Genomic DNA, 22,460 nt, shown 5'->3' with positions numbered 1-22,460 from the left:
GAGAATGTTCAATCATTACAATACTGTTTAATCTAAATAAAAGAAACTACTATTTTTCAGATGAGAAGTCGACTAAATCCGAAGTATATTTAAAAAACCACAATTTTTGTATTTTACGTAAATAAGTCAATTTGAAACTCCCTTTTTCGAGGTAACCCCTCTTTGATTCGATCCTATTTTTGACAGATCGCCGATTATTTTTAGCTCATCTTTCAGCAAGTATTTTTCATGAGTCTCTCGGTATTGATTGAAAATCAATGTGAAATGAATTTAAAAATAAACATAGAGAACGAAAGTGTTGGCGCCAGATTTGTATCCATAAAAAAGGAAAAATCCTCGTGGGAATTCTTCATTCTCATGAATTTCTTACCTATAAAGCTGATACCACAAAAGAGAAGAAAAAGTTAACTTTATGCGGATTTTTAACTTCATATTTCTTCATTGGGTGCCCGGGTAGGTTAATAGAAATACAAGGTCCATCATATAATCGAGCTTGCTATAATTTTCAATTTGATGTACCGTACCGACTTCTGTTCAAGACAGTCTTATGTTGATGTCATAGAGTATAACAACGGTACTCTTACAGTAACAGTAGTTGAAGGCGATAAATATTTACTATTGGGAACAGTTATACTCTTTGACGTCACTATTAAAAAACGTGGTGGAAGTCGAACATTAGTCGGAAAACCGTTATGGTATAACCTTGTATTTCTATTAAGCTATTAAGTATCTCGTAATTTTGTCTCAAGAATATTTCGCATTCATATATAAATAAATGAGATTTATAATTCATTTTTATTTATTTTTGGTTGAAATTTATGTTCCTTTTGAATTTTTAAAATCAAAATATGTTATATTTATTACTATAAAATGCATTGAATGTTTGTTTTCTGTTGGATTAATGATGGAATTATGCTCTTGCCTCCTATTATGTTTGTTCGTCAATCCATGTGTATTTGTTTTTGTTTTTCTTACTATACTAAATTTTATTAATTATTTTGTCTATGGTTCGAATTCATTACATAGTGATATGTTTTGAAATTTTGGGGCATGATTTAATCATTTTTCCAACAGAAAACAATCATTTAATGCGTTTTATAGTAATACACATAACAAATTTTGCTTAAAAAATTTAAGGGAGCATGAATTTAACCAAAAATAAACAAAAAAGACGTGTAAACGTAATTAGTTATATATTAAGGCGCGATATCCTTGAGGGAAAATGGCTTATTGACAAAATGTCCTAAGGTAAAATTACCTAGCGCCGTGACATTGAACTTTTGCTACTGTAACTGCAATTTACAGAGCCTCCACGAGATTATTCGGAATAATTTTATTGATGAAGATTGACGATAATTCGTCAAAGAATAAAAAAATATTTTTAGAAAAATATATATATATATATATATATATATTGTATTCTGAGTCTGCACTTCAATATTCAATACCAACGAGTAAATTTTTTATTGTTTCTACTGATGATAATAATCAGTCCATAGATATGTATCGTTTTTCGCTCAATAAGAAAGGGGTAAAAGAAACAATAATCCGAAATCTAAATACAATAACGGGGAATACATACTATTTATTTGCGTATGTAATTATATGAGATGAAAACGTGTTAGAACAATATCGTCTTAATATATATATATATATATGTGTCCATTGTGGTCAAGAAGTTTTCATTTTAATTATTTATTACTCATATCCTTATGCATTTTTAGTTATAAGAGTAATAAATACATTTGCTTATTGATATTAATTGTGAATTTCAAAAGAAAATGTAATGAGTCTAGCTAGCTATGCTGAGTAATCAGGAGCGTCCATAGGGGGTAAGCTGGAGGGGCTATAGACCCTTCAAATTAAGGAATTTTTGCTTTTTACTAGAAAATTTGATATTTGAAATTTATTTTTTTCTAAACAGCTATGGATTTTTGAATTTTTTTTCAAAAATTTATTATTTGAAATTTTTGGTGAATGGATGTACATTTTTGAAATTTTTTTCCAAAAAATTTGATACTTAATTTTTGAATTTTTGTTCCAAAAACTTTTAGTTTTTGAAAATAGCTTTGAATTTTTGCAAAAACAAATTCAAAAAAAAATAATTTTTGGGTTTTTTGAAAAAATAATCTAAATACCAAGCCACAAAAAAAATCCTGCGTACGCCCATGGTAATACATATGTACATATAAAAGAAGGAATTGAATTAAAACAATCATGTAACAAATGTCTTAAGAAATTAAATGATTTTATTTATTTATTATTAATCTGATGACATAAAATAAATAGTTCAACCCAAAAAAAAAAAAAAAAATCTTAGGTCAGTTGTCCTCAAATAGTAGTACGCGTACCCCTTGGGATACTTGGAGGTACTCTCGGGGGTACTTGAGATTTTGATAGAATAATTTACAAGTAGTATATTACTGAAGGTAAAAATATTTTGTACTTTGGGCAAATAAATATTTTGTAAGTGGTACATCACTAAAAAAAAGGTTGAGAAACCCTGCCTTAGGACATTCATTGCAAGATTGTTTCAATTCGATTCCTTCTTTCATTTTATAACAATTCAACTCTATAAAATAGCCCTTAGTTGGTCCAAAAAAAGTAGGGAATAAAGAGTGGGTTCCACCGGCGCCGGAGTGTATTTGCAAGTGGGGGCAAATTATATAATAATGCATCATCAGTGGGAATACAAAAAATTAATGATGTGGAGCGAGGGGGGGGGGGAGGCATAGAGATAAAATACATAGAATGCTTACGCTGAGCAAATGTAAGGGAATTTTTTTGAAGCCGAAAGTTAGTTGACCGAAACACTAGAAAATATAGTTATTAATTTCTTACCCTTGGAGTTGAAACCTAAAAAAGGAAGGAAACTTTGACTTTATGTGGATTTTTTACTCAATGTTTCTTCTACTTATGTGAAGTATTTGATGTATTTTTCTTATATCCGGATTTTACTGTATATCAAAATGTACTTAGCCTTCTTCTGATTTTATACAGATGTAGGTTTTTTTTTTCTTTTTCGGGGGGTTCTTCAAACCACATTTTGAAGAATTGAGAGAAATACAAATTATAGGATTGGAATGTACCAACATCATATATATCTATTGTGATATTATTATGAATTGTGATTGAAGGAATCGTATGTGAATGTGTGTGTCCTCAACAGTTGGTCAATGGTGGTGTATGTATGACGGTATGTTGGAATACAATACTACATAGTGTACAATTAGATTGTGTCACTCATTCGTTAATGAATGTACATTTGTCTCTTCTCCTTGCACAATGTATCTGTCATGTTGTTACCTTTATTGTATCACACAACCTTTCTTCCAAAAAGAAAAGAAAAAACAGAACAAAGGGGTCAATTCAGTTGGTAGTTAGTCAGGGGTGTCCACAGAGTTTTTTTAGAAAATGAATCCTTTCATAATCTGTTTTCCCATTAGAAACTTATTTTATAGAACGATAATTTTTCTTTCTTTAAAGCAAAAATTGTTTTTGTTTTTTTAAATGGGGAAAGCTACAGCCTCTCCCCTGCGGACGCCCCTGTTACCAAAGTCTTCTCACCTAAGGGTTATTATTCAATAATAGTGCGTTTTTATTTACGCCATAAATCGTATCATAATTGAAGGAGACGTTTTTTGGGGGCTCAAAGTTGATTTTTTTACAACATAAAACGGACACATTTCCAATAAATCTTCATCAAATGGCTTTAAAAAGACTTATCATTTGCATTAAATATTACTTGATGCCAATGATTAAGATTGATATTTGAATATAATCAGTCATATTTGCAAAAAATCCCTAAAAGTCGGTAAATAGGTACAATTATTTAGCTATTTTTAATTGATTAGTGACGATAAAAGTAGGATAATTAGAGATATTCATTCCATTGTAATAGTAAATTTTTATCTACAATATGCAAATAACAATATATAATGATGTAGTTACATATTTTCAATACCTACTATTATGGTCAAATACAATGTTGTGCCTTTATTGATCAAGCACCGCTAGAACTGGAGCCGACAAAGTTAAATCGAGACCGCAATATATTGCTTATCGGTCTTGGTTCTTGTGCTTTTGTTCCTATATAGAAAATACAATATATATTATAAAAAATAAATTAACTTTAATCAATAAGTTAATTTTTTTAGGTTTTTTGTGTGCAATTGCAGTGTTTTTCCAAGCTTTTTTACGTAGCTAGGGTGATACAGTTGTATCTGAGTTCCAAATGGATAATTGCTTCTTATAGATTTGGAAAAGTGGTTTTAGGGACTAGGCGGTGCTTATAAATGAGGGGAGGGGTGAGGTAAATTATGGACACAGGTCCAGTACTAAGCTTGTCGAACCCCTATAATATGATAACTATTATATTTCTTAAGTCAGTGTTTCCCAAACTTTACTATGCCAAGGCCCCCTACACTAATATATGTTTAGCTGAGGCATACGAAACATGTTTACTACGTATGTTTAGACTGAAAGATATCCTCAATTATCCATCTTCCTACCCCCCTCCCTCACTGTCCACTTTGAAAACCATTGTCTTAAGCTAACTTAGTTTTCAGGATCCTTGCTGGAACTTGGGGCACTCTGCATATAAGGTAGCTGTGGCCCTGTTTTTATCTAATATAATTTCCTGTGGCTGGATTTTCTAGTAACGCCCCTTGTTTTAAGTGCATGTTACCAATCTGAGCATGTATAAAAAAGAACAGAGACTGAGACCGTTAAAATTAAAGAACCGGGACCGATAGAACCACTGAACATGAACCTGGCACAACCTTGGTCAAATAAAAAACTAGGCAATAGAAGGTTAAAATTTTTATAGATAGTAAGGTTTAAGTTATTTTATTTCTTGGTCCCATTTTGACATTCAAAGGTTCAATATTTTCCTTAATATTGATGATAAAAGAGCTTTTACTGTGAAAAAACTTGGTTGTTTATGCACCCAAAATAGCCAACATCACGTGAAACGCTACAACGTTCAGTACATAGAAAAGGAGCATTAACATCGACAACTGAGAACAAAATACACTGTATATTTTTGTGTTTGTGAAGCAACGCCTTGTGCAGTATGTGTACCAATCTAAATAATGTTCCAAATGGATATTTTATTACATATTATCCTGTCTATAATATATTATTTATGTAGGTACACTGTGCAATACGCTCCGATCGATGCACCCATGATCATTATCATTAGCATAGTAATGATAGGAAAGGTTATTAGTTGTCATTATATGGGAATCATCACTATAAATATTTAATTTATCTTCCGAAAATAAAAGTTGGTTGATTTTGTTTTCTACTTTATAGTATCAATGGATGCTCATACATTTTTAACTAGCTCATAAGAAGACTAATTGGAATTTTCATGTACATAGACTGTATGTACTACCAATAATATCTTAACAGCTAGTTGTTTTTGTATTCATTCCTACGACCCTACATAATTCTATGTAAGAATGCTCATTTTGTTAAATGGATAAATTACTCGCATCTTTTATTGCAGTGGCTATCTACCATTTTTTGAAAAAGAATTGGGCGCCACAGGTAGCTCGAGAAGGAATAGTATCATTTATAATTTTTATAAACAATAAGATCATATTGTTCTCATCATAGTAGGTACTTACTACCATGCAAGGTTCATAGAAATAATAATAATAATAATGGTTAGGCCATCATGTAATCGGGCTTGCTGGAATTTTCAATCTGATGTATTGTACCAACTGCTAGGCAAGACAAGCAGATTAAATGAACACTATAAATTAGGAAGGTTTGTTTTTTTCAACTTTTTTCGAATTTCGATACGGTCTAATGCGAAAAAGCTGTCATGTGAGTAGAAAATAACCTATGCATCATTTCACTCTTCTACGATGCAGAGGTGGGGACTTGGACTCGAGTTCATATTTTGAAGACTTGCGACTCGACTTAGACTCGAAAACCATTCCAATTTTTTCAATGGGCACAAAGTACTCTTTAAGTTATTTTTATATTTCTGAGGACTTGAACTCTGCTTCATGAAATTATTCAAGGATTTGGACTTTCAATATAATTACTTTTTCCACCTCTGCTATGATGTTATCTATTGGTCCATGGAATTATAGAGACCTGGAATAATTATGCATAGTTTTTGTTCCTACTTGAGGGAATATAAAAGTAGTAAGATTGTTTGGAAAAAAAAATTGGCAACGTCATTTTTTACTTCATTCCTTCATGAAGGGAAATAAAGTAAAACAAATGAAGCTTGCTGCCTGATTATTCCAGGTGTCTAGAATTCCATCATTGGTCATACATCTCGATCAATGTTTTGAAAAGGGCAAAAATTCTTTCAAATAAAGCGACGTAACTCAGTGGACAATGCACTTGGGAGAAATTATACTCTTGAACTATATGTGCGAAGGATCGCGCCCCGGTCGTTCCTAGAAGACAAATATACTATATTTATATGGACTTCAAAGAAGATTCCTAGATCAGATGGAGTAAATGTAATAATATAATGTTTACTTAATCAGTGCAACTCCATCTGACCAATTAAAAGAACATTGAAAAAAAAAAGATTAAAATAAAATATGATTCGTTATTTTGCATAAAATCATTTTGATATACATTTTTCTTAATTATAAAAAATATTTATAAATTTATTTCCTAATGCCCCGCCATGAAGCAAAAAATGAGAGTAACAGATTATGGATTTTTGATAATCCGCGTATAGCCCACATCTTTTTTTATTACATTTTCTAAATTGTAGTTTTTAAATTTGCATAAGAAAAGCTTTATTTGCAAAATATAGAATGTTTTCCTTTTTTTAAACTTTAACCGAAATATACGGCAATCTAAAGATGACATCGTAGAACCATGGAACTCTAGATAACCGAAATAAAGACGACATTTTTCTTTTCCCAAATGAGTTATTTTTTCCTTTTATTATAGACAATAATATATCAGAGTAAAATAGGTCTCGAATATATTGTGTTTAACATTTTTTAAATGTCAAACTACAAATTTCAGTAAAGATTGTTTTTCCTCACATTTTTATTTATTACACATTTGAATCTCAACAATTATTTTGGACAAAAATTTTAAATAAAAAACTCATTCCTTAGCACGGATATCATTTAACATGTGTATTTCTAAGAACTGTAAGTGTATAAAATATATACGAGAAGAAGGATCTCTAATACTCATGTGGGGTAAAAAGGAATGACGTCGATAGACTTCCATGTATCTGAAATTCCATCGTAGAAAAATGAAATTTTGCATAGGTTATTTTCTTTCACATTTTTCGTACTAGCCGTCATGAAAATTTAAAAAAAAGTTAAAAACAAAATCACGGGGCGGAAGATATTTGAATCGTGAGTTTGGCAGCTCATATTTGAAAAACAATATTGAATATCGGCCTTAAACCAAATCAGCTGATTAGTATGGAGGTTTGTCAGTCTGTTGCCAGCAGCCAATTAGTTTGGATGCATTTACCTTCCCCTGTGAGTGTAAACGCCACACAGTGCTCATAATTATATCCGCCAAACATGAGAGCAAAATAATTGGAGACATATTGGAAGTTGCTGAATAGCTTGTCCGTAAAGTGAAGCGTGAGCTGATTGAGTCAAATTTTGACTTTGAAGCTGTGGCTGCTAGAAAGTAACATTCCAGATGGGTTGGCCTGAAGCAAGACGATAAATTCAGTGGCAAACTCGAGAAGATGATGGACAGCAACCCCGGTGAGGTGAACCCCTGGATCAAGGAAAAGGCTGGGTCTCCACCCTGCGCCACATCCAGAAAGTCGTAAAAATTGAATTCTGAAAACTTGTTTGAGTTCACCTCTCCTGATGATTGGCCTCCTAACTCACACGACTGTAATCCAATGGACTTCTATGAGTGTGGCTCGGTGGAGAGAGATATCAACTGGGATAACCTCATCAACAGGATAAAGGCTGTCTTCAGCAATCTTTCAAAGGATGTCGTCACCAATGCTGCTCGCTATTCAGATGGCGTATTGCCAAGATCAGTGTCATGGAATAGAATTACTTTCTATATATATCCCTGTACAACTTGCAAAAAACTACTTGTTAATAATTACCTTTTTGGCCAAGTTATGATGTTTTTAATTCAGTTTATTTTCCACGACACAAATACCCTTTAGATATACCGTTTTTAAGGGTGATTCCACCATGATTCATATACATATGTACTATAATATGTATATGAATTATCAAAAATGAAATTCACTTTATGTATTGTTACGTATGTATATTTTATTATAAAGTGAAGTTTGTTCATCCTTTGAGGGAGATGGAAGATCATAAAAGAAGGATACAAAGAGACTTTAAATAATCAATTAGATATTACATACACAATATACATATTATATCCTCCTTTAAGGAGTAAGTAAGCATGGTCTGTAGTGTATTTATGTATGAAATATTCGACAAGTCTCTATAGAGAGTCTCTAATGGGTTTTTTTTCTATGTCAAATAAACAAGTCCTCCGAGGTCGTGCTCTAATACTACCTAGTACCTTACTAAGTAATAAGTATATGTACATGATACATGTTTATGACAAACTTATCAAATGGAATGTTTTTTATTTCAGAAGAAAAAAAAACCACCAAAAATGTAGGGTAAAAACAAAGATGTGTAATTACGACGATGATTGAGGCAATAATGCCGATAGGAAGCAAACGGTTTCGTCACTCCTTGTTGTTACACATTGTACCCATTTTGATGAGGGGGAGGGGGAGATCGTGTGCCTCCATGGTCTACAAATATATATTTATAAATGAATAATTGAGACTTTCTCACAGAGATTTCTCTCTTCTTGCTAACCGTCAAAAAGAGATTTTAAAGAAGGGGATTAATATAATTTGCTTTTCTTTATGTTTTGTGGGTTTGTTTATTTTCTTTATGGATATTTATTATTTATATATGTATTTTAAACACATAAAAACTCCAAGCTGTAGGTAGTACCTAATCCCTTTGTGTATTTAAGAGGTGCGAAAGGGTCAAATTGAACTCACTCTATTTTTAGAGTTAGGTTATAAATCTATGGAATAAAATACAAATTTATTTCCAATCCCTTTAATTGTATGATGTATCTCACTGTATGTAGATACCTATGTATATTGTATATGTGTACATCCCAAAATATATCCAATTTATTGCCTCAGTGAGCTCCATGAATGATAAAATAGTTGGAAGAGTTATTCCCTTGTAATTGCATTATACTTTTTTTTTTTACAATTATTATGTATGTTCAATATTATGTACTTTTTTTTCTTATTTCTTATTTTTTATAAATAGAACACGGATTTGTCGCAGTATTTGGAAAAAAATCCTGGTGGTCTAAATCCCAAAAACGCAAAACTCTTTCTCTTTCAACTTTTTCGCGGCCTTTCTTACTGTCACAAGAGAAGGATCCTTCACCGTGATGTGAAGCCTCAAAATTTACTCATTGGAGAAAATGGAGAGCTCAAGCTGGCAGATTTTGGTAAGGTTCATTAATCTTTTCAATTATATATTTCTATTTTATTTACATGCAGGGCTAGCACGTGCAAAAAGCGTTCCGTCTCATACTTACAGTCATGAAGTCGTGACACTCTGGTATCGTCCTCCAGATGTTCTTCTTGGCTCAACCAACTATAACACCTCTCTGGATATTTGGGGAGTGGGTTGTATTTTCGTGGAAATGCTCAATGGTTATCCCTGTTTCCCTGGAGTTCGAGATGTATATGACCAATTAGATAAAATATTTAGAGTGGTTGGAACTCCTACTGAAGAAATGTGGCCCGGCGTTTCCTCCTTTCCCAACTATAAACCTCACAAAATGTGTTATTATCGAAGTCAGAGACTAGGGCATACATGGCCAAGATTATACGATATTCCATTTGCAGAGAGTTTAGCTTCTATGCTCCTTCAGCAAAAGGCAAATAAGCGTGTTGGAGCAGATCAAGCGCTAAGACATCGATATTTCAGTGATTTGCCCTCTCGAATACACGATTTAGAAGATGGTAAGTGATCTAGATGTATGATCTATATACTTCATTAATATTAGTGTTGAATTTGAGGATTATTCCAACTCGAAAAAATAATTATACTTTACCAAAGTCGACAATTTTCTGAAAATTAGATGAACTCGAACCAAATATTCTTTTTGTTGAAAAATTTCACTTGATTTGAATTCTAATAATTAAAACTCAAAAGTTCGAACTCGAAAAATGATGTAGGGGTTACCGGGGTAATATGAGACTTTTTTTTTTTTTTCAAAAATACCTTTATTTTTAATCGATTATAGTCATGTGGCTAGAACTTTTCACGGTAGATGAACCTTCATGAAATGCATTAAAAATATTTTGCACTTATCTTTCATGCACAAAAATATTTTAAGTTTGATGCCTTTTTTGAAAATCTGCAATTGGCCTATATTACCACATACGGAGGGGGGATGTAGCCCCCCCGCCTGTAAAAAATAAAATAATAAAGGAATGTTTGAGAAACTACTGATGAGAAAACATGGGATAAATTTTATTAAGGAATTATTTTCTAAAAAAAGTCATTCTATTACATTATCCTGTGGAGTAAAAAAATTTCATTTTTAAAATAATTTAAACAAAAAGTATATATATATATATATAATCCAGCGACCGCCCCTGATACGGGCTACCAAAGTCGCATTTGTATAAATGAAATTAAATCAGTTTATTGTTTTTATTTAGCGACTAATTAGGCAATAATGTCAGTATTAAATGATTGATAAAATGACTTAGACCGCACACATAATGTGGCCAACAAGTATTTGTTGGGCTTCATATAGGCTACACCTCCAACTTTGCAAGGTTCCACAAATTTATGTCAAAATTCAAAGTTGTGCCATCTCTGCATCAACCTCCTAAAAATGGAGGATTTGGAAGTCTCATGACAATATATATGAAACATCCACAAAACCATGACCAATATTATCCCAATTAGTGTCTCTCATATTACCCCAAAGAGCCATTTCATTTATGTTACTATTAATTTATCATCTTAGAAACGAATGCTTATTATCACATAGTTCACCACACTGTGTTCTATGTTTACTATTTAATCTGGGCTTGCACAAAGAACTAAATCCACTAATAGAGTGCAATTCAAAGTATAATATAAGGGTGTTACATATTATCTTAATTACACAAAATCGACTCGACCTAGATTTTTTTTTAATCGAACCAACACTAATCAATATTATGTAATTTATCACTTTCAAGCGTATATTCAATCGTAACTTCATTTTTCATATTATCTTTGCAGAGGAATCCGTTTTTTCCATTCCTGGGGTCAAATTATATCCTGAAGAACGACGATATCCGCATACAATCTTAAAAGTGGCCAATGAAATGAAGCAAAGGAAATAAAATGCTACCATAATAGTTTCTGTACAAAAAACACACACGCATTCAACAACATAAACGACACTATCAACACTGATTCATCAACATTCGAATTGAATTTCCATATATTATTTTTATACATATAATATGTTCGAAAAACAAATTCCACCCACCCATCGACCCTTTCAATCTTACATATGTAGTACCCTATAATACTAGATTTCTACTATTATATTTGTAGTACCATCAAATCACTTTAGATATCGCATTTTATTCAAAGAACAAAAGAAATAAAATAATGAATTAATTAACTAGTCTTCAAACAAATTCGAGCTTAAGAAACCGTAGCCCTAGACTGGCAGCATTAGGAGCACAAAATGGTCCCCCCCATTTCGTTTAGTAAAATCTGTGATTACATATTATATTATGTATAACATTTTATACCTATTGATTTGATAGTTACAGTGGCGCTCAGCTCAACTTCTACTACTCTCCGTTACTCATTAGATGCGCTTCTTCATTTCACAAACCACACTTACTACTACTACTCATTTAATTACATATTACAACAATATTTTTCAAATTCATTCAAATAATCAATATGTTCAACATACAATTAAATTAATATTCCAATCCAAATTAGATGGCTAAATGATATTAGTATTTATTTATTTATTTTACTTTGATATAATTGGGATCATGATATACATAATTTAATGTAAGTACTTTGATTTTTAAAGCTTTCTGTGTCTGTGATAACCTATATGGTGATAGCTGTACACTCAGTCATACATACATATTCTAGTGTACTGTACATCCTTGGGTTGATTTATAAAAAGAATAGAATTTTTTGGTTTTGTTTAGTTCTAGAATCTACTTTTACATAGGCTAAAATAAAGGAATCTAAAGTTATAATTATAGTGCATAGATAGAATGGCATTAATTTATTAATTATAAAGATGATACATACTTATTATGTAACTAATATGTGGTATGTCGACATAAAGGCAGTCTTGAACAAAGATGACTCATTCTCAATGTATTGTTATACTTCATAAATATGAACAGCAAGTTGTGGGGGTCTCATATCATAATTTGTAGGATGGACTGAGATAGTATCTAGGAATATTAGCTATAACGTCAGACCTTCATTTGATATATATGAGGCTTTGGTTAGTTCCAATATTATGGCTTTTAAATAATATCTACTTGTATATTTTTTCTATATTACTTATGGATAATTTTTGCGACACTTCTGAATGATTTATTGATAGAATTTGTATGATAATAATAATTATACAAAGAAATCAAAATGTGTATTCACTTTTGAGAGAAATCATCCTAGCTTGTTTTTGTGTTGATGGGCCACATATGTAATAATATAAAAGTTTTAACTTGCATTAGAAAATAAAAGATAAGTCTCAATGGGACTTGCATGTTTTGGAAACAAAAACAAGGGCTCACTATTTGACAGGATTTGCTCAGTGACGCAGCCATAGATACGTTCTTTATTTTTTCCCGTTCTCTTACAAGGATTTGGCTAAGAGCAATGAATATTGGAGTAGAGTAATCCCATGTTATTAAATACAAACACAAAGATTGATTTAAGTACATTACTACAAACTTTTTTCAGCTAAATTAACGTATATTTAAAGTATATCATCATCCGACATCATGCGACAGTCCCACCCTTCTTCTCTCCCAAATTAATTCACTATTAATCACTAGACAAAATAAACGATACTGTAAAGATTATTTTGAGTCATGAACTTATTACAAATGCAATAATTATGATTATATAATTAGATGACATGAAATAAAGGAATTTTTATACGAAGTACGTTGTAAAAAGAAGAATTGAATAGGGTTTAAATATTTATTCACTAATAATTTAGACATGGCTCTCTATGAGAGATGAGCAGTAGGGAAAGAAATAATAATTCAAGGATCATCCTTATTAAGATAATATGTATAAATATGTAGTAGGTATATGTACAAAATAATTCATTATAATAATATATGATAAATATAATTCCAAATAAGTTGTATTCTTTTTGATGAAGGAACTAAATGATAATAATAATAATATTGAGTATATTTCAAAGTCATATTTGATAATATCATGTACCGAGTATTATAATTTGTATAGAAAATTAATGCTAGGATTACTAGTAGTAGTAGTAGTAGTACCATTATTATTAAATGTTGACAAGAGTTTTTGAATTGCTTTACTTGAGAGTTTTATAATATCTTATTCTTAGGATGATGCTCTTTAAGGTGGAAATAATATCAAAAAGTTAGGAACAATCCTCGTCATCAATCAATTTCAATTCACACTTTTGTTGAAGAGGTATCAAGTAGTAAACATGAGTATATTTGTAGTAAGGGTAATAAGATGTAGGGGGTTGAATTGAGTATTAAGACATTACTGAGTATAATATAAATTAGATGAATAATCATTTGAAATTTGGATCTAAGACATAATTTTTTTTTTTAAATATATAAAGTATATGATGGTTGGTTAGAGGAGTATATGAATCCTTTCAAAGCATAGGAGATTGGAACATAGGACGTGACACATGAAGAGACTTAAATTTTTTTGACTTTCGTTCGGATGGTGCACGAAAGGTTCCAGGGGTGTTGAAGGTGAATCCATTCTCAGGAGTTGCAACATATTTACTTCCGATTTTCGAAGGAGTATCTTCTGTGACGTTTACGAAGGTCTTCCAATAATCAGAAGAAATATTTAATAAAGCTGACATGACATCTTTTTGTAACGGTGTTTCTGATAGCATGGCTGTAGGGTCGGAGGACGAGTACCCAACAATGGTGGGTCCAAAGATCCGTGCAATATTTTCAACACACATTTTAGTTTCGGGGGAAGCAGCTATCTTCTGAAAATGAAGTATCAAGAACGCCATCGTATCTCGATTGGGTCGAGGGAGTTCGGCTATACATTGAATGACAGCGGCCTCAGCGTCTGTCGTGTCTGGGTTTGTTGAAGCTTCAACAAATCTTCTCCACAGGCTCTGAGGAACCAACGGTTCTTTTAATGATCGTAAAAACTTTTTGACACAGCTGGTAATTGCACCTAAATCGTACTTACAAAGAGGAGGAGCCCCTTTATTCCGGAAGAACTTGTCCAATAGTTCCTGTGCTTCTTTTTCTGCTCCACAGACTCTATAGAGTCCCAACTCCGTAAGACCTCTAGCTTCTATTTCTCTTAAGCAGTGAATTAATAGCGCTGGAATCATGGGTGGAGATAGAGGAGTATAATCCGATATGTAGTATCCGGGTTTAATGGGTGTGAGGGAGGCCTGAACACAAGGCAAAGGAATAGTCTCCTTGCAGTCCATATGTGCTGTTGTACCACAGTCTCTACATTTATATCGTGATCTACCAATTTTGATTTTTCCACCACATGGGCCACAGTCTTCTTCTCTAAAGACTTTCTTACGAACGAGATAGTGCAAGCGATTAGAAATACTTCCAGCATTGCTAAAGGTCCTTTTGATGGGATTTTGGGAAGTATAGAATTGAGGAACAGCGCATGGACTATGCACGTTTGGACTCATGGGAGACAAGACGATACCGTTAGGTTTGTTTCCTTTGGACCAACAAGGGTCATCCAGTAAGCCGTCATCTTCGTCGAAGAGAGGAGCCGGAGGAGCGCTGGGTTCATATTCTTGCTCCATAGGCTGATCATTATAGGTTACTCGTCTACTCTCTCGAGAACGACGGGACTTTTTGGCACGTTCTTCGAAGGTTTCCATTACTGCTTCATCCGTTGGTTTTTGCAACGTTTCTGTTTTGAGGGTGGATTCTGCATGCTGCTTTCCGTCCACAAGTGTCACAGTGGTTGTGGCTACAATACGCTCGCCCTCCGTGGCTACACTCCGGGCAGCCGATCGACGGCGTGATCGAGTATCATCCACCATGGGATTTATGGAAGAGCGGCGTGGAGCTCTTTTGGCGTTGTGAGTTGTGTTGAGTTTGAGTCTGGACTCGTCGCAAGTTTCGTCATAGCTCAGATCGGACACATCCAGAATGGACTCTGCAGACTCTTCCGTCAGTCGGTTCAGGGTGTGGTGTTGGGGCGAGAAGGCGTCCGTGGCCCGCCCGCAGCCTCCTCCTTGGAAAAAGAGGTTCGAGTGACTTCCGTACTTGGAAGTGGACATCATCGACTTCTCGTAGTTACGGATCTTTTCCCTCGTCACGTCGTTGATCTCGTTGTTTTCTCCCAGGATGAAGTCCCGGAGGATCTGAATGTGATTCCGTAGTGCGTCGCGCTCATTCTCCGCCACTTGACGACGCTTCCGCTCTTCCTCCACAAAGTTCCGCGCTTGCTGGATCTTAAAGTCCTTGAGGGAAATCTCCTTCATGATCTTGCTCATCTCCGTCTGGAGGCGTTGACACTCCACCTCCGCATGCGCCCACCGACCACGCCATTCCTCCGCATTCTTCACAAACTCCAAAAACTCTTCCTCAGCGGAACCTTCACTCAACACCTTGGAGTCACGCACCAAATCATCGAAGGCTGCCACAATGGAGAGCACTGGAGAAGAGTTGTCCTTTCGCAGTCTCTTACAAGATGGGGTGGCCGGAGCCGGAGGAGCAATCCCTTTCAGTCGACCCATCTCCACCACTTCTTTGATTTCACACGTCCTACTTTAATTACTAATTATCCAAACAATATCCAAGTATCCCTCCAATCCTCCCGCGATGAATGATCACAATAAATTAATGACCCAATCACTTCCTCACCATTCCAAGCTCAACTTCTCTCCTTAGCAGCTTCACTTCTCTTTTTCAAATTTTTCCCCCTTTTCTACACTAGTGCTACAGCGGCTTTTGTAGCAGTGCTCGCCCGAAACGAACCTTCTATCAACGCGGTTCTTTACCGTTCCATCTCTCTTTACCCAACAGCCAGCCCGCCCTTCTTCTGTTCCAATAATAAATATTAATAATAATGCGCCTGGAAAGCGTTGATGCGGCTCTATATAGCTGTGGAGGTGAGTGACGCTCTGATTATAAATGACGTTAGCTTTGTTGTTGTTTGTATATATGAATCCATAACTGATCCGCGGCATTGCTCCTACCTATACTTTTTCAGGTTAATTATTATTCTATTTATACATACAGGGGCGTCGAAATTTCCAAGGGGCAAATTAAGAAAAAATTATTGCCTTCTGTAAAAAAAAATTTAAATGCCACACTTATAAAAAAGATTATTGGTTCAAATTGAGTCTCTTCCAAAAATATTTAACTTCAATATTTTTGAAAAAAGTTTTTTTTTCAAATATAGCATTTATAAAAAAAAGCATCTGTCAAAAAAGAAAGAACAAACTTAAGGACACTCTTAAATTATGAAATATTGTTCCTGTTTAAAACTAAAATGGATGCTTAGCTGAAAGAAAGATACACATGACGTCAGCATTGTTGACGGCGAGGATTTTGAAGTCCCAAACGATCAAATTACTTTACAATGAAATTTTTCTATCATTAATATTAAGAAAAATATTAGACTATTAGGTGTCAAAATGGGATCAACAAATAAATTGAACTTTAACCTTACTGTCTATAAAAAAATTATCCCTCTAATGCCTAGTTTTATATATATCTGACCATAATGATATGTATTAAAAGTATTTTTATTACATTCTTATTTCCGTATTGTAGATACAATCTTTGTCGTTCCTAACCGATCAAAACAAATTAAGTGACTGTACAAATCTAGCCATTTTTTTAGGGATTTCTAGTACATATCACATGTATAATATTCAAATATCAGTGTTTATCATTGGTTTCAAGTAGTATTCAATGGAGGTGTTAAGCCTTTTTTTAAAGCCACATTTGATGGAGTTACATCAAGATTTATGGGAAATTTGTTCATTTTACGTAATAATATATCAACTTTGAGCCCTCAAGATGGTCAGTGAAAACACTATATAAAGAGTCCGACAATGTTTTCCCCTAACATTATATTTTTTATTAGGAAATGTATTGCCCTATTTTTGATTTAACTTATTTTGTTTTCTAAATATCCCGGCCTCCCTCATTCCATTGAAGACGGTTACGTTAGTACCTACTATTATTTATTTCTTCTATAACAACTTATTGAGAGTTGTAACGAATTTAAGAAGTCATTAACTTTGCCATTATTTATTATTCTTTTAATATATTTCCACCTCAAATATGTCAAGAATCTCCCTCAAAGGAAGGGTGGGAAAATTATTTTGTCCTCATGGATGAATAAGTCTTACTTAAACGTAATCAAAATAAATGTTTAATGAGAGTTTCTCAACAGAAAAATAATGCTATTGAAACTAACTAAGGAAAGTGTAACTTCATTCCCCCCTCATCTCCCTCCCTTGTCATATCCAGCTGTTTATTTAAGGGCTATCAATGTTGTCTCTCTAGGGAGAGGATTTATTTTATTTCATAAATTCCAGCTAAGATTTAGATCTTGAAATAATATGCCTCCATTGTATCACACAAAAATAAGAAAGAAATGAGGCTCAAAATTAACGAGTAAATAGTTATTTAATTTTGGTATTAATAAACGTTCACACTGATGTCAGAAATTGTATCATAATAGAATAAACTTAAATAAAAAACTTAGTAAAAGGGATAAAATTGCTTTAAGATTAAAAAAAAAAAAAAAGAATTAACACCTTTCTTAACGAGGTCCGGTAAAATGATTGTGGAACAAAGGTTGCATACAAAATCGTTGGGCGTAATAACGCGGTTTACATTAACATTGTAAAACAAAATTGTAAGTAATATTATTGTAAGAAATTTCATTCCAAGACAATATTATCGTATTCAATTTCATTGCAATTAATAATCATATTATATTGCATCAATCATTAACTTTGGGAGTTATCCCCCCTCCCTTATAATATCTAAGAATACGTCCCGGCCCTCAGGTTGTACAGGTGAAGTGCTGGGGTTCATGACAGTTTAAACTCTACTGCCGCAGTGTTTCTAAGCATCAATTACCCATCCTGTCCTATTTTTTCTCCCTTTATAATACACCCCAGTCCTTGGGATGTGCAGGTTAGCTGCTGTTCCAGAAGGCAGATTAAATTTCGATGATATTATCCACAACAATTTTGTATCCCAATGATAATATTAATGTATATTGCGATTTTATACGCTCAAAGTACTAAACATGATAAATAAAGATGCCACATTTGATGTAGAGAACTTCTTTTCTTAAACTAGGATTAAGTATTAAACAATACTATAAGCTGGTAAAGATCCAAAAATCCCTAGGATCTTATTTGTGATACGTAACGTTTGAGTATCTGAAGCCTGTTTGGATCCTGGATAAAACAAATTTACCTATACCATGCCCGAGTACTTCAAATCCGGATCCAAGACCTGTCCTATCTTTATGAAGCAATACTATAATCTTTTTAGGATCCGGAATATCCCTTGGATTGTTTTTAGTATCCGTAAAAGTTAGAGTACCCGAAGGCGGACGGGTCTCGGATCTCGAACCTTTTCGGATGATACATGATTACTTATATTGTACCTGGTTACTTTGAATCCATCCTATCTCTACTAATTAGGGGCCCATTTCTTTCTTTCGTTTTTTAAAAATATTTATTTTTTTTTCAAATTACCTATTGAAAAAAAAAATGTTTCGATTGGCCTTTGAATAATTTATGTCCATATTTTATTTGTTGACGGTTTTTTAAGAAAATTATATTTCATTGTAGTTTTAAAACCTCCTTTAAAAAAAACAAAAAACGAAAGTGCATCTTTCTTCTATTTTCATGGTTTATTCAAATTTATTCATCGTGTATATATTTATAAATTCCTTTTATAGGGCCTGGGGTAAGTGCTCATCCCCTAAAATCGACCTTAGACATCAATAGTAGAACATTCGACTGATGACCAAAAAATATAATGTAAATATTAAGTTGTAGGACTGAGATAACCCTGTGAAAAATACATTGAGTTCAATTCGAGGATGAAATATGTATTGTGTAGTTTACAATATTTTACCTTATTTATTGAATAGTACATTGAAAACATACACAAAATATCTAAACAATTAGATTGTTGGAACTGATTGTCAAATAGTCATTTCGTTAACTCATCCATGTACCAAACTAATTGGACAAAAGAGTGTCTCATGGAATGCAACTCTTTCAAAAGATTTTCATGCTAGAAAAAGGAATATTGTACGTATATTGTATATATTCATAGAATGAACTCTCTTGTATGTAGAAAAAATAATAAGGTCTACATCCAAGAGTCATGAATCATGATGTCAAGTAAAATGACGGATGATATTTGACTTCCTCAAAAATAACTATTCAAAATCGGGGATATATTAATTATATTATTCACTTGAACCTTCATTAAAATTTAAAAGAATATTATCTACCCATTATGTAGAATAATATCAATTTGAATAAAGTTATATAATTATGTATCTTTAGAAGTTTAGTACCGATACATCTGAAGTTGATCTTTATTTTCTTACAATAATTTGTGTGGTTTGGTTTTTAAACCTGGGGAATGGAGTGTAATTACCTTGATTCATAATTTAGATCTTATAACAGGATGTGTGATGTATATATTTCAGAACCTTTGCTTAAAAAATAGAAAAGAAAAATAGACGCAAAATCATTTAATAGCTCTCAGAGGTGGGGAAAACTCTGGTATTGCAAGTCCAAGTCAAGTCTCAAGTCCACTATTTTCATTGAGTCCTTAAATTTCATTCCAAGTCAATAATTATATTATAGGGAGTATAGTTTTAAGGCTTTTTTCGAGTGCAGTATAATATCTTTTTAAAAAAAGATATTTTTTCAAACTATATCCCATCAAAAAATTTCAAATCTAAATTTTTTCAAAAAAGTAAAGATATTAGCCAAATTTGGCATCTATATAAAAAAAAAACATTCTACTAAAAGTAAAACCCTATGCCGTCACATATATATAAATTAGCCTCCTCTTATGCAAATACACTCCGGCGCTGGTGTTTCTGATCAGAGCCGGTTTCAGTATGAGCAGAGCAACGATAAATGTATTTTCCTTCTTCCCTTTCTTAAGAATATTTATGGAAATATTTTTTTTTAGAAAATAAGTTTTACTTCATTTTTCGAATGACCTTTTTTACAGTCAATCCTTTTTCTATTTTTACGGTATTTTCATACAAAATTATTCTCCATGTACTGTATATGTTGATGATTTTATAAAATTATATTTAGTGACCCAGTCAAGAATGGGTCTATGGAAAGAGCTTCTAGTGTTTCTTCTAAAACCGGACCGGTTTGCTTCCAATTGTAAAACATATTTTCCAGTGAAGTGATACTTTTCATACAAATAAGATTTATCATAAAACACATTTTCGAAAAACTTGAAAAATAATAATTGTATTGATTGGCGAGTTGTATCGTTATTTTATGTATAATAAATACGAGCGGTAGTACTTGGGATTGGTTGGACTAATTAAGCCAATTCCCCAAAAAATCATCAGTGTTACTCTCCCTTTTTCATTAATACACTCATACGTAGCTACTCAATACTTGGATGTTCTCTCCTCGAGAGTGAAAAATAATAATAGCAGTTTGATATTTTCTTAATATGATGTGATGAGCCAGTGAGTACTTTAGTCTCTAGAGCGTTCACTGGCTCTCCTTTATCTACATACGCTCGTTGCTAAACATAATTACATTTCAGATTAAGTATTTTTTATTTGATATAAATGATATGTACTTCACTCTTTTTTTTAATAAATGCTCGTTTTTAAATTGAGTTATTTTCTGCCAAAACAAGCAAGCAAATAAACCGGCAGACAACCCCTGTTTTATTAATATGGACCCATTTATGGAATTTTTATTAATCCAACACAGACAGATTATATTCTTACCTAAATACTCTCAATTAATGAGTCAAAACTTATGTAAATCGGAGACTATGTTGTATTTTATTGTTATTTAATCTGAGTAATCTATTTGTTAAAAATAATTATGAGATTTGGTTATTAAATTGTAAAATATCTTTCGGAGATGAAATGAAAGACTCACAATTTGGACATTTAGATACGTATCCAGTGACGTACCAATGAAAGGCACTAGAAAGGGCGTGTCCCATATTCCTTAAGCGTAACTTCATAATTAATTTTAAAGCCAATTTTGTAAAGTTTCTTTTTCTGTTTTGTATTCCTACTCACCTGTCTCATCTTAGAAAAACAGCCATCAACGCTGCTTTTGGAAAACAGTAAAAATTTTATAGCTCAGCGTGTTACAGAGGATGGAGTGATTGATGGGATGGATCTGAGGACTATTTTGTTAACTGCTATTGCTAGATATGTAGCTTTTTCTTTAATATTTTCCCGCAGAAGTATGGTACATCCTGGAATTACGATTCGGATCTTATTAAATACTATCCATCATCTTCGATAAAACGTACAAGGCTTTAGGAATCATCATTAACATTTAAAAAAATACACTGTAAGGGGATTGCCGGGTGAGGAGTGGGGTTTTATATTTTGTCTCGCCATGAGGCCTTTCAAATATTATTTTATAGTTGGTTATGTTGTCTATTTAAGCATTTATGTTGAAGTGTTTTTGATTTTTTATCTGCAAGATTTTAGAGGTCCTAAAGAGAAAATTAATTTTAAACTATAATGTTTATTTATCCTGTATTCTAAACGTAAATTTTCTTTGATTCATGTTACTATTTTGTATATAGTTTTTTGTGTGTGTTTGCATGTGTAAATAAATAAAGACCTAGTCGAAAATGAAAAAAAGGCTGCCCCCTCAAACGGAAATATAAATTGAGTAGGGACTATAACTCAATAGAACATCACCTCCATAATTTTTATCTAAAAATTTTAACTGTTTATTGCCCCTCTTAACTATTAAATGGAATTTCCCCGCCTGGATTCATCTCTGATTTAATTTTTAACTACAAATACACACGGAGGTCTTACTTGGAGCTTTATCCCTTAATTATTTCAAAATTTGCGTCTAGACTCCTATGAAATGCAAATATATTTACAATGACTTTTTATTGTTCTCTCATTTAGAAGTCCTCTTTTTATTAAATATAACATTTATCTCCTCAAATTAAT

The 22,460-nt window shown here is 32.7% G+C and overlaps 2 protein-coding genes across 4 annotated transcripts in view; one reads left to right on the top strand and one right to left on the bottom strand.

The window, feature by feature from the left end:
- Positions 1-13,202, top strand: part of Eip63E (cyclin dependent kinase Eip63E) — a 126,100-nt gene extending 112,898 nt beyond the window's left edge. For all 3 annotated transcript variants that reach the window (XM_040709235.2, XM_040709234.2, XM_040709233.2), the window contains 3 exons: positions 9,300-9,486; positions 9,539-10,006; positions 11,286-13,202. In XM_040709235.2, coding sequence (XP_040565169.2) covers positions 9,300-9,486; positions 9,539-10,006; positions 11,286-11,389 — 759 coding nt within the window. In that variant the 3' untranslated portion in view covers positions 11,390-13,202. The remainder of the gene's footprint in view (positions 1-9,299; positions 9,487-9,538; positions 10,007-11,285) is intronic.
- Positions 13,203-13,227: 25 nt separating this feature from the next.
- Positions 13,228-16,696, bottom strand: LOC121115071 (rac GTPase-activating protein 1-like). The gene has a single exon (XM_040709232.2). It carries the CDS (start codon positions 16,000-16,002, stop codon positions 13,909-13,911), a length of 2,094 nt encoding a protein of 697 aa, XP_040565166.1. The 5' UTR covers positions 16,003-16,696; the 3' UTR covers positions 13,228-13,908.
- Between the last annotated feature and the right edge of the window lie 5,764 nt (positions 16,697-22,460).

This window comes from Lepeophtheirus salmonis, chromosome 3 (assembly GCF_016086655.4).
Source record: "Lepeophtheirus salmonis chromosome 3, UVic_Lsal_1.4, whole genome shotgun sequence".
Taxonomy (NCBI): Eukaryota; Metazoa; Arthropoda; class Copepoda; order Siphonostomatoida; family Caligidae; genus Lepeophtheirus; species Lepeophtheirus salmonis.
The sequence above is the reverse complement of the archived record's forward strand: the minus strand, read 5'-3'. Positions and strand labels throughout refer to the sequence as shown.

Coding starts and splice junctions, on each gene's coding strand:
- LOC121115071 (XM_040709232.2), bottom strand. CDS start 16,002: ATGGGTCGACTGAAAGGGATTGCTCCTCCGGCTCCGGCCACCCCATCT.